The sequence below is a fragment of the Mugil cephalus genome, chromosome 18, assembly GCF_022458985.1.
Source record: "Mugil cephalus isolate CIBA_MC_2020 chromosome 18, CIBA_Mcephalus_1.1, whole genome shotgun sequence".
Taxonomy (NCBI): Eukaryota; Metazoa; Chordata; class Actinopteri; order Mugiliformes; family Mugilidae; genus Mugil; species Mugil cephalus.
The window spans coordinates 10,858,094-10,871,646 of NC_061787.1; the positions used below are offsets into that span (position 1 = coordinate 10,858,094).

General features: G+C 40.6%; 1 protein-coding gene across 1 annotated transcript in view; it reads right to left on the reverse strand.

Moving 5' to 3' along the window:
* cdh7a (cadherin 7a) overlaps positions 1-13,553 on the reverse strand; it is a 112,390-nt gene that overhangs the window by 53,405 nt on the left and 45,432 nt on the right. The window contains exon 4 of the mRNA XM_047568838.1: positions 3,439-3,558. Within this exon, the coding sequence (XP_047424794.1) occupies positions 3,439-3,558 (120 nt within the window). The remainder of the gene's footprint in view (positions 1-3,438; positions 3,559-13,553) is intronic.

Genomic DNA, 13,553 nt, shown 5'->3' on the forward strand with positions numbered 1-13,553 from the left:
GATTTTGACTAAAGGAGGACACACAGTGGACAAAGTCTGGTCTGTCTTCATCAAGTGAAACCTCTCCATCATAGATATTACAAGAAATAAGTGGAGCCACTGTGGAGGGTAGCTAGCAAATGCAACTTCAGCTTGGACACCCCAGAAACATGCAGCTAACATTTCGTCACCTAGCGGTTAGCATTAGCATTAACATGTCACAAGAATCCCCCAAATAAGGATTAACTTAAGGTATTTCAGTCACGATTTAGTTTAAGCCATAACGTTATCCAGGCTGAAACTGATGATATATTTCATATTAATCTTATCTGATAAAAACTGCGCCCATTGTTGATTGTCTCACTCCAATCCTTTGTTTTAATCGCCAAACCACTGTGTCAACTGGCAGTGGCTGGTATGTGATAAAACTTCAAGTTAGTGTTTTAAATTTTTCGGTTTTTGCTTCAAAAAGTACAGCAAGACGACATTTTCATGGTTGAAAATGATAGTGTTAGCCTCAAGATTCATTGTGACATCACAAGGGTGAGAAAGTGAGAGTGGGAAAAGACTAGCCAGTTCATGGTTCTTGCTGTAATGATGTGGACTACTGTAGCAGAAAGTGTTTTGGAGGAATAGAAATTCATTTTAGCTTTGTTTGAGTTTCTACGTGAATAAGTACAAATGGTCCGTAGGCAGAGACACCAAAATCTCACTCTTTTCGCTTAACTTATAAAAGACAGCCAATGTTCAGCACAAAACAGCACATAAAGACAGTATCTATTGAACATAGTGGAGCACTTACCATCTTCTCAAGATAGTTGGCTGTTTTAAATCAGAGCTAAAAGGAAGTTTGGACTTAATCAGGGAAAATTAAAGCAATTTGCAAACTGCTGAAATGTGGCTAGGTAACTGATCCCCAACACACTCTGTACTGTCATTACAAGTTGATATGTTCATGCTGTGCTTACAGCATGTTGTGCTGCCCACAAGTTGCCATAAAAATCAGTCCCTTTGATTTTAAATTGACATTCTGTCTAACATCTTTAGTTACCTTCACTTTTATTGTTAAAGTGTTGGCTTGTTGTGATGATGCTGTCTAAACCAGCAGTGCAGGTTAATTTCTGCGACATCTGACCAGTCTGTGTTTGTTACAGAAAAAGAAACAGAGAAAACATTGAAGTTTAAATTTCAGAAGCTTCAAATTCATCTTAGGGAAGGTGATCAGAGTGCTTTAAGACATTAATTAACCCACAGAATTTTTAGCTTCTAAGCAGCACGAGGAGCTTCACTTACAGTCCAACATTAACAGGCTCAGAGAGATCCCGCTGGAAACTGATGGAAATTAAATAGTAACTTTTTTTTCATTTAGACTGTATAAAACATGTAAACATGTTCCCCCCAAAAACATGGCAACACGGAAATGTTCGCTAATGAAAGCTCCAGCGGGAGGCTTCATTAGTCGAAGGTCTCCAGAAACTAGAAAAACAACACAGAGATTCAGTGATACTGTGCAGGCTTCACAGATAAATGAGTTGATGAATTTTGATATTCACAACATATTCTCTGCCACTGACACCACATCCATAATGCCAACACAGTATGAAGTCGTTTCCTTTCTTATGACGCACAGTCACTTTTGAATGCTCCACTTTCCTCCGGTGGCTAGGCTTATTGAATGTTTACAGTGAACCTTACAGGTCACAGCAGAGTTTGTTTTGTCGAGCGGCGGTCCTATTTCTGTGTCTGCCAAAGCGTGAAAAATAAGTGACATAAATCCCTGCAATGCAGCGGCTTTTATCACTTCATGAATTAGAAGTACATTCATAAAATTGCGGCCCACGTGATATGCGTTTTCTCTCGAAGCAGGGGATGAAGACTAATATTATGGGATGGCCCACATTTTCCTCTTTTCTTGCACGAGTGCTTTGCTTGAAGTAGTCGAGCCTCGGCAGGCCGGTTGCTAATGAGCCGGCTATGAAGATGTTGCGGGGATTTCTGTTGCACTTTCTTAGGGATGAAACGGCCCACGAGTCAACAAACCACCTCACATCTTGTGTTTCAGTATATTTTAACCGTTTTCTCAGAGATTTATTTTCTATTTTGAAATCTTCATTCTTCTGAGTGTGAAATTTTTGAAATCCACTCCAACATGCGCTACAGCCGTGTTCTGTATGTGAGTAACACTTAAAAGCTTAAAAGCTGCACTGTCGATAGTGAGATGGCTAAGGTGCATATCACATAACATTAAATTAAGTCTGTTAGGCCTTGTTGACAGGCATTACAGTCAGTCCCTGCAAGGTATGCTTTTAAATAAAGGTGAAAATGAACAGCATATCCTCCCCCAGGAGACACGCATGATGTTTCCAGCTTGCTGGATTGCTTCCCCGTGGCTCTCAGTCAGGTCACCTGGCAGATATGTTTTTTATAGAAACTGACTTAAGAAGGCCCTGGGAAATGGAAGAAAATTCAATTTTGTCCCATAATTGAATTGACACGCTGGCCACTTTTTGTCAGAACGTACATAGACCAGACGTAAACAGAACATTTCATGACATTCATACTTGCTTTAACTGCTTTGCGTTACACATGCTACATCTAAATTTTAAATGAAATTTCATCACACAATCATGGTCCTTCGGGGTCAAGCCCTGTCCACATATAAAAGGATTACATTTGTAGCTGACAGTTGGTCTCCAGTGGATATTCCAGGATCTGGTTGCCTTGGTAAATGAGACATACACCACCAGTCAAAAGTTTGGACACACCTTCTCATTGGATTGAATGAGAAGGTGTGACCAAAGCAAACGTCTTCAACAGGGGGTCAGTGAAGGCACCGCTATCGGCATGGTGAATTTGTTGGTAGGAACCAAAGTTGTGAGCGGTGTTTCACTGTGGTAAACATTTTGGGAACTGGGAACGTGCTTGTGTCACATGTTAATGAGTGGTATAAAATCTCCCATTGCTTGTCACCACAGTCACGTTTGAGTTTACTCAACGTTGCCAAAGGTTTTCCCGCCTATCATTTCTACAACTCACCGAATTTTATTAATGTTCCGAAATGTCTTGCTGCTATAAGTCTGGACAATGTCAGAGTGTCACTGAATGGATAGAGCACTCACGTAAACCCCAAAATAAATAAGAGGAAAAACTCTGCTTCATTAGGACTCCGTCGTTTGATTGGACAAGACTGCCACTGGCTGGTAATATAACAAAACTACGTAGCTCAGCCGTCATTAGGTTTTCATATGAAGGGAATTAAGTATGCGACATTACCGCTTCCAAATGAGCCCACCTCAGTGATAGGAACCCATACAACACCATAGCATTTCAAAAAGAAATATCTGGAAACTCTTAACGACACTGGCAGATGATGATTTATTTTCACAAAATAAAATAACTGAAGCCACGTCTGTTTGACGAACACAAATCACCTGGGTGACCGATTTTCTCTGTACCTACCTGTCTTTGGCTCCACCGAGAAGTAAGGCTGTCCGTGAATGATGCTGTAGACCACCCTGGCGCTGTTCCCATATGTCGGGTCATCTGCATCTGTGGCTGCCACTTGCACTACCATGGTTCCTGTGGGCAGACAGCCCTTCATTAGTTTCCAAGACAACATCCAGAAGCCGAGTCAAATAGAGCTAAATGTGGAAATAGCCATCATATCAACCGATCTTGTGACCAATTCAACTTGAAAGCAGGAGGCAAAAGAGAAAAAGTGAAAATGAAAATATAATTTCTAAGGCAGATCTCATTAGTCTTTGCACTCGTCTCCTTTCATTGGTAGTGCTGCTTGGGTTTTGTATTTAACGCTCATACAAAATGTCTTGAAGCAGATTTTCACAGAAACAGAATCTCTGGCATGTGATGTGTCCTTTCTCTTGGCCTCAAAGGCTGCTAAACAAATAGCCTTTTCTTTTGCCATAATTTGACTGGATGACGCACCAGAGCTAAAGTGTAACTTCTACATTCTGAATGAATGAATGAATTTATTTCAAACATTTCGAGAAAAGAAAGGAAGAAATGATGATTGAAATAATGATTATAAAACCACAAACAAAACAAACAAAAAAAAAATATCAGAACAGAAACACAGCCCATCTGTTCAGAAAAGGAGAAGGAATAAAAAAACACTTTTTTAAATTCCTTTTTAACCATTCCTCAGTTCGTATCACCATTTATTCTATACAAACATCAATATGAATATATAATACACATGGAGTACATAAATATCGATATTAAGATACAAAATTCATGTTGACATTGTTTATATTTGCCATGTACACATCAGCACAAAGCATCTTTTCTAGTAACTTCAAACAACTGATTAAAACTCAGCAGTCGAATGGATTCTGTAACTCATCTGTTAAACTTAAAGAGACACTTCACCCCTACAAGCTAAATTCCTATCATCCATTAACGTGATCAAAAAGTCAACAGGTTCCGAGAAAGATCTGTAGAGAGAGTTTTCGTTGCAGTCTCCCTCCAAGCAATGTTATCAGAGGACACTGGAATTAATTATTAGGGCTCGATAAAACTCTAGATTAAAGACTTTTATGATACGAGAGTTTCAGAAAAAAAAAAGAGAGTTGGATAAATTCTTTTCACTTTCTTTTTCATATAAATCTCTATTGCAATCTGTGTTGGCGAGCACAGATGGCAGCCCATCCAATTACTCATTTAGGGGTCCGCTTCTAGAGAGTTCTGAAAAAGGGAGATTGTGCGATTGTATGAACTCATATCTGAAGGTGAAGCGACGTCGTGAGCTTTTTCTGTCTAGGATGTCAAAGTTTGGACTTAGTATCCAGTATGCAGGCACTCTGGTTTAAGTATGCTAGCCGGACGGACGATCAAATGTAAATTTAATCAAAACAGTGTTATCCAGCCTGGAACCCATATAAAATATAAAAAAAGAACCTATGCAATGAATCAATGCGTAAGCCTAAAAACAGCATTGAACACTTTAGACGCAGGTATTTGTAATAAACCGTTCCCACTGGTTGTCACTTCAGTCACGTTCCTTCAACTCGGTACTCGTCCACTTAATGTCGCCAGAGGTTTTATCATTTGGTAATGCAGCCTTTGATCCCTTTCTGAATTCTGAAAAATAATAAATTAAAAACTGAACACACAACTGTCAAGAATTGTTTAAGTGATGTACAATTTGCCCATTAATTTAACTTATATCCATCCGATAATTCTCAATTCAACGTGTGCAAAACCTCACCAAGCCACTTACAATTTTATCAGTTACATAGCTTTGAGAGTGTTATTGATCCTGAATAATGTTCTAGATTAGTCAGAAGACGAAAGGGTTACGTTTTCATCTCTCATTGGTCAAGTTGTCAGGGATCGGATTTAGAGTAACTCTTCCATATCCCCATTAGGGAAGGCCGATACTGGGAATTGTGGTATCGATCCAAGTAAACACAGGGCTAGTATCGCCAATGCGATACTGATCATTATTATAACTTTGTAATTTCCCCCTTTAGTTAGTTGATTATGGTTATAATAAAACACAGGGCAAATATTTTAGTCAAATAAACCTGTTTCCACTAACTAATTATAATATAAAACAATTTAACAGTATAAAATTTAAATAATTACCCTTATACTACACACAATTGTTTTAGAAAAAAGAGACATTAGTGCAAAATAGGAAAAAGAAACAAACTAACAAAATATAAATATAACAACGTAAACAACAGATAAAAATTGTTCAATTGGTGAGAAGTGTTGGCTCGTTCATTTCCCACCAATTGTCTTCTCTTCCGTTTACCGATGCATTTCAGTATCAGCTTCAGTGACAGTTGTGCGACAGCTGGGGATGGAGAAGCTCCGGCCGCGCACAGACTCAGAGAGAGGCTGTGCTCACATGAACTCTTGAGGAGTAATTCGCTGGACGTATAGATGAGAAACTGTAACAAAAGTATTGGTATCAATACTATCAATGTTTCGATCGGTACGTCACGGCCCTCGCCTCCATGGCAACTCCCGCCCTTCGTAGCCAAACCCAACAATGCTATGCTATGCTGCACTTAACAAACACAAAATTATCATACAATTACATATGTTTTTTTTAATTTTTTTATTATTGCTTTTTTTTTTTTTTTTTTTAAATCTAGAATTTAATCCAGTTCAGTAAAAAGTTTTAAGCGATGGTTTGCCTGTTGCTCAAATCTGTGGTCAAACAACGATCCGAAAAGCTAGCAGGTAAGAGCAGTTAAGCTACTGCTTTCATTGCCAGGTAGCAACATCTATTTAATCCTTTAAAAGCAATGTATAACTCTGTAACACATGTGCACAGTCATGTAAAATACATATTGTTTTTATCCAAATTCTCAAGTACCCACTTATCTGTTTAGCCATTAGCTAGATTTAAAAGTCTGATGCAAATAAGCTCAATCCCTATACACACACTATATTACAGTACATCTGTTGCATCGCGTGTGTTTTTTGTTTGTTAAATAAACAAACTAATTATATAGTTAATGAAAAACAAGTCCAATTTCATGTATTAGCGCGACATAATGGGCACATCTGTTCGCTAACACGCCGCCATCAACCAGCCATCAGCTACTGAACCAAGGCAGCTAATGACAGCCGCTAAGGTTTGACAGAGGGGAAGGAATCTGAGCGCGGCGTGTAACAAACGGTATAGTTTAAGCAAGTGGAGAAATTCTGCCATGTCACACTAGTCTCAGGACGAAACTGCTTCTCACGCAGCGGAACTCTGCAGACGGAGTTATAAAACCAGAGCTACGAGAGCGTGATTTTGTAATAGCGCGCAGCCGTGCCCCCAAGTCCCCAAACCTCCCCTCAACCTACAAGAAGGAAATTTGTTTTCAAACTCGTCTGTGAACTCTGCTGACAACTGACAACTGTTGTCCCCGTGTGCAGTACAGTTTTGTCCTCTCCCACACTTCCTGCGAGGCAGCAGAGGCGACACAAGACACGACTCCTTCCGCGCATCCCTTTAAACGCGCCGCCCGAACGCGGCTGACGTGAGCCGAGGTGACAGCCGTGGCTCGTAAAGTAAGGTAGCGACGCGTCTGAAGATTTCACAGAGAAAACATAATCAGCGCCAATCAATTTCAATAGGTCATTCATTATGGTATAAATGAGCCCTGTAGCTCCAACTGGGCTCATTTAACGGGTACAGATTTATTTTAAGGCGAAGCAATTTCAGGTCAAACACTTCATATCCATCTGATAATAGGGAGGAAAAGTGAGTTAATAAAGTGTCACATTACCACAAACAAGCGTTACATTTGTCGGCTCTTAGACCGAACGTCAGCGTCGGTCTTAAAGCTGACGCCTACTGTAGCCCCAGACTTGGCAGTGGTGAAATCATCAACGGCAGACATTGTTGAAACAACCTTGAAGTGAAACCCACGCATGTGGCTTTTCCAGTTTGTCACATGAATAAGTGGCTGACGCTTGAGTATTTCACTTTAATGACCAGCGGCACGTATGCGGCGAAGCCCAAGCTCACACTGTAGCATTTGACGAAAAGTGCTGTCTTACAGGTTGGCGATATTTTACTTTGAACCAAGCATCCTTATAAAAATCTCACATTCTAACATGAGGTGTATTTTACGGGCTTTTACAGAATGAAGTGATCACGGAAATTGAAGATTAGAGTCCTCCATTCTGGCCGTAAAGCGGAATTAACAGGCTCCGGCCCTGGATGGGAACAATATAATGGGAAGAAGAAAAAAAAAAAAAAAGCTCGGTGAAGCTGGGGAAGTTATCACCAGGCCGGTTGTGGAAGGACACCTAGATTATATCATCACCTCTTAGTCATGACAGGTTATATTACAGGTAGTTTAAAACACCAAGGTCAAAGGATGATGGTATGAAAGAGAACTCGGGCAGCGTCTGAATCCCTATTACAGGTTGATAGTTAAAATCACAGTGGGAGCGGTGGACTGGGATGGAGCACGGCTTTTAAAGGTTCATTTTTTTTTCGTTGCTGTTGTTTGTTTTCTGCGGGGCGCACGCTGCCCGAGCCCAACAAATAACCTGCTCTAACAATAATGTCAGAATGAAAGGTAACACCAGCTGGGTGAGCTGGATGTCAAAAAAAATGATGAACACCCTGAAATTTGACTCTTTCTGCTCCACCGGGCTGTCATCTGCTACTCAATTTGCCCTCTCAGTGTCCCTTCAACATTTGTGCATCTTTATTGATGTACGGGAGCAGATCTTAACATTTTGGATCTACTGTGTGCAGCTGTGTGCGAAAAAAAAAAAAAAAAAGGTTTGCTAATCAATTCCGAAATCTTCGGTCAGCATCTGTCACCTGCCAGTAATGAAAACAAATGTCGGCATGCTTAATCCGAAGCGGAGATAGGTATTCTCCAGCACACCCGGGCATATGCATGCAGATGTCGAGTACAATATGGATTCGTGATTGCACTCTCAAACTGCTGTTCTGAGGTGTGGGACTCATCTCTTTAATAATAATACGAGCCGTGTGTATGTGTGTGTGTTTCAAATGAAGGGGCATCTTCTCCTTGAATGTGACTAGAAATGAACAAATTCACACCGTTACATATATGCGCAAAATCAGTAATTAAACATTTCGCTTAAGCCCAGTCATTTTGCAATGCCTTCATGAGTATTCAGAGCTGCCGGCGTTGATTAAGTTGATTATGTTCATGCACATTCACACCTGCTCCCCGCTGTTTTCGGATGAGCAGGGATTATTGCTCAGAGTTCAACTCACATTTAGCTGGAAATTAATTGCAAGACTTTTGAACAGAGCTTCAGAGAGCACACTGATTTCTGCGTGTCGCTCGACGCGCGCTTTAAAATGACAACGGGCTCAGCGGCCGCTTCTTCGCAATACTTGCAAAGGTTTTAACGTGTTTGATCGCGTGAAATTCTCAAGAAAAGTTTTCAAAAATGTTGTCAAAAAATTTAAATAAGAATGCAGGTTTGATGCACCCCTGGGGGTCCGTGGCGGTACTGCAGGGGGATCGTAAAATCTTTGGTTGATTAGACATTTATATATATATATATGTTTGTTTGTTTTTTTTTTCAAATTTCTCAAACACAAACTTAAATTTCTTAACATGAAACCAACACATTTTAGTAAAGGGATAAGGGATAGCTTAATAATGAACACAAAATGTTAATAGTTTATAAATAGCACTAGGATCAGTTTAATATAGACTAGCCACACTAGCCGAGACCTGTCAGTCTAATCCCCGCCCCTATCGCTGCTGAGCCAATCACAAGGCCGCATATATTATACACTGACTCTGTCAGCCTATTCATTCCCAGGTGACATCCCAGATGATCGCTGCTGCATTCATGTCAGGTATGTTTAGATTTATGGCGGCTGGTCACCTACTATTGCACATGTTTGAAATAAAAAAGAGTATTTAAACCTGTGTATTATTTGAATAGCCTTATATTATATGCAAAATGATAATAATGTGTATTATAAATAGCACTGGTTTAATATAGAAAACATATAGTAGGTAGGGGTCCCTACTTAATCTCTCATCACTTTGGGGGTCTTTGGCCTGAAAACGTTGAAGACTCCTGACTTAAATCAACCAGTTTGGTTGACATAGCACAGTAAGAAGGGCTTGGTGTACGCAAAGCTACGCGTGGCTGTAATAAAGCAGATCACAAACTAAAAGCAAAACAAAAACAGTCACCTTGGCCATTACTGGGGAACAATGAAGAGAGGACTGGGATCATTCTTTCCTGTCAGCTAGCGCTGTCTAAGTTTCACGCTGTTCAGAGACATAGACAGAGAAAGGCACTTATTCTAATTCATGCAGCAAGGACTGTAGGACGACAATGGGCACCGTAGACAAAGGAGGGATATCTTGTAGAAGGTGAAGCACCTGATCAGTCACATAAGTTAAATGATCGCTATGTCGGATGTTATTGTGAAAAATGTGTCCCTGTCTCCCATTGCTGACACACAGCTAGAGATGTTTTATTTTTATTATGTTTCAGGGACCGGGTCACGATGATGTTGCACAGGACTGCATGACTGTGTATTGGGAGGTGCTCTTAAAGCCTTTCTAATGTATGTTAATGTTAAGGATGAATTACAGGAAACACTTGTAATTAATATATACTTGACATTTCAAAACGACGTCAACACTAAGAGCTTTGTATAAATAGTCGCGGTGGCAGAGCAGTTTTATTGGACTGCATTAAGTTGTACATGCGTACCTGGGCTTATTTTTATAACCCACAATGAATAATAAAAGAAACGGCCGCGGACCTCCACCAGTGACGACGAAAAAAAATAATTTAAATCAACTTTCCCTAAACCTGGACGCCTTTTTCATTTCCAGAGTTAAATGACTATCCCATCCTTGATCTCCGCTCTCATGAATTAGACAGGAAGTGTGACAGCTGGATATAGGACTGGTGAGTAGTAAATTCAAGAGCTGTGGCCTTGGGTTGACATTACATTTTCTATGCTTGTAATGAGCCCTCAGACTGTTCCTTTGGCCCTGCGCTGTGCCGCGCGAGAGAGCCAAGCCTCGCAATTGTCACACCTCCAACTGTCCTCAAGCTTTCTTGTCTTTTATTTGACATCCCGGGCTGTGATTAAGACAAAAGCCTTCAGAGATCCTCAGGCCATAAGGTCTCAGCGTATATGGACGAGCACAGCCTCTAATTACTTTAATTAATTAAATTCATGATTTCCTCTAAATTGAACCCATTTATCAACGGTGCAAAGCAGTGACCATTAATGATTTAAAGACATCTATAAAGGAATTATTGAGGACAAGAGGTGCTTGGCCCTTCCATGTTCTTTACTGCATTGATAATTGCTTTGAGCATATATTTACAAAGAGAAAGCAACGCATTATTCTCCTGTTGTTCTCCTGACTTGTGATGAAGACCTTCACAGGAGCTGGTGAAGTAAATAAAGCATCGGGTGTGACCCTTCATCTCAGAGCTCCTGGTGTGAACGCATCCTCCTCTGCGGTTGGTGTACCGAGTTGCTGTCTTATCTGGTGTTGGACACAAGACTCCAAGCCCTTGTACTCTAATCCGTTCGCTCCTTAAGCCTGAGCTCTGTACCCCCCGTTGACAGCCAGCTGTGTAATCCTTCAGAGATCTCCGTGCCTCTGTTATAAGCGAAGCACTGCTTCCCTTGGAATGGCTCCCAGTGCCACTGTATGCCAGATGAAATTATCAATTTGACTTTGAACAACTAAAACACCCATAACACTTTTCTTTTCTAATTGCCATCTGTAGTGGTAACACACACTTTTACTGGTGAAGGGATTGCGGACTGTATGGGTTTCCTGAAGAGGTGGGTATATGAGAAAAGCAGAGGTCTGCCTTTGCAGACAGCTAGGGATCTGTGGCCACACCCACTTGTCACTCTAAGGAGGCACCACCTTATGCATAACTTTAACACTTTAAAGCCTGAACGTATCACTGGATAATTAAAGGCTGTGGTATTTGAATTACCGTAACTCATAGTGGTTTGCTCAATGAAATTCAAAGTGTTTTTTATGTTTTTACCAACAAATTTCTCCAAACAACTCTCTCTTCCTGGGTCTCCCCGGTCTTGCGTCGCTCCCCAACCTGTAGCCAATAGCAGCGGTGCGTCATAATTACCGTAATGGCAACTTTTTTTCCCCAGAAAGCTCAACTTCCCAGCATTCATCCACAATTTGAATTTTGCCCATCAGTGAGTTACGGTAATTCAAATATCGCAAGATTTTTTTTATGTGCAGGCAGATGTTCAGGTCCTAAAGGGTTAAATGTTAATTCAACTTATTCAGCCCTATACAGCTGTCATGGATGGGGAGTTTAGCCATAGGGACAAGATCTGTTTCCGTTTTACCGGACTGTAAAGGCGTTTACTTCAGCTGTAAAGTTGGATATTTTGACATGAAAGTTTTGCTAGATCCTAGTTAGCTTATTTTTTCAGTCCCAGAGCTAGCTGATTGGCTGAATTTTTCCTTAGCTCTCAGCATTTCTTCATATTATAGAGGAGAAATGTACCTGAATGTCAACTTCCCTGCAGTGCCATGACATTTTAGGTATCATGTCAACAACAACAACAACAACATAAATTCCTCCGAGAAGATGGATGAGGAGCCCAGTGGGTCATTTGCAACAATTTAGCAGTGGTTCATCAAGTGTGTGGAAATACTTCACTAAAGATGAAGCCCATTGTAACGTGATATGTAAAATATGCCCTGAATCAGTCCTGAATCAGTCCAACAAAAGTACAACTGCAACGCACACAGATCTGAAAAGGCATCCGCTAACGCTAACAGGCGTACGGTCTTAATCCTCAATCAACATCTCCACTAAACGCCTTCTGCGTCAACAGTTTGCTGGTTAATTTCATTTAAGTTTTCTCAGCTGTGGAGAACAATTAGATATTGTTGATGATGCTGAGGTGCTGCCTGCTTTTATACAGGCTATACATACCTGCAACATGCAGTACCTAGTATAGTTTTTTTTTAGATATAGTTATCTATTGCGTTCTTATTAGTGATGTCATCAGCGATCAGTTGTTATCGGCAAAACATTCATCACAAAATCAAACAATATGAACTAGTGCAACCCCTAGCATATGGTATTTGCCTAAAATATCAAACATTCATTCATCCATTATCTGTAACTGGTTATCTTCTAAGAGGTTCAGAGTGGGCAGGAAGAAGGAGAACCCGGAGAAAACTCAGCTTGATTACTTCCTTTGAATGTGAAAATGTTTGCACAAAGTGATTAACCCACAGCGTAAAACTTAAATGTCTTACAGCTTATTATTTAGATTTTCTGGCACCTACTTTGTTATGGCAGATTTTACCCGGTTTTAGCTTAAACACCCCCTCAACACAAATCCAGAGCTCATTCCACCAGCTCTGACAGAGTTTCAGTGAGGAAACTCAACTACTGTCCTCTTGTCCCTAGAAAGAGGCCAAGGACTGACAGTAAACTGGTAGCAGAATGTGTTTATAATGACGTTTTGAAGTGACAGTACATTTAGCTCTAGTGGATATAGTCTTAGGTCAAGGCGACCTCCAGCGCTAAATGACGCTTGTTATACTCTCGCTGTGCTGTAATTGAGTTTTCACATACGCCATTCTACAGGTCTTAAATTATCTAAAACTTATATATTTTTTTTTAAATGAAATGAAAGGCCCAGGTCACCTTTTCAGTTTCTTAACATCCAACTTTATTTTTGTCTCCGCCCCACCAGTCACAGCTCACATTAGACCACAGTTTCCAGCACGTCCAGGAAAGCCTAAGGAAACCCTCGGAGGAGCTGGAATAAGTTAAGGATGTCTCTGCTTACTGTGTCGAGACTATGAGAAGGCCAAAAAAAAATGTATTCATCTGAATCACATGTTACCCTGAGACATTTTAAGCTGACAGGTATCTGGAAGTACCGGCTAACATCTATTTCATGAGGTGAGGTGGGGGGTGGGGATGGGGGAGGCGCCTTTGGCCTTCAGCCTGATTCAGACCTTACGTTTGCTTGGGTTGAGTTTTAAAACATGCATCACTCATCAGCATTTCTAAGCCTAGAGGTCTGCAGGCATATGTGAAGTGATAAATATTTA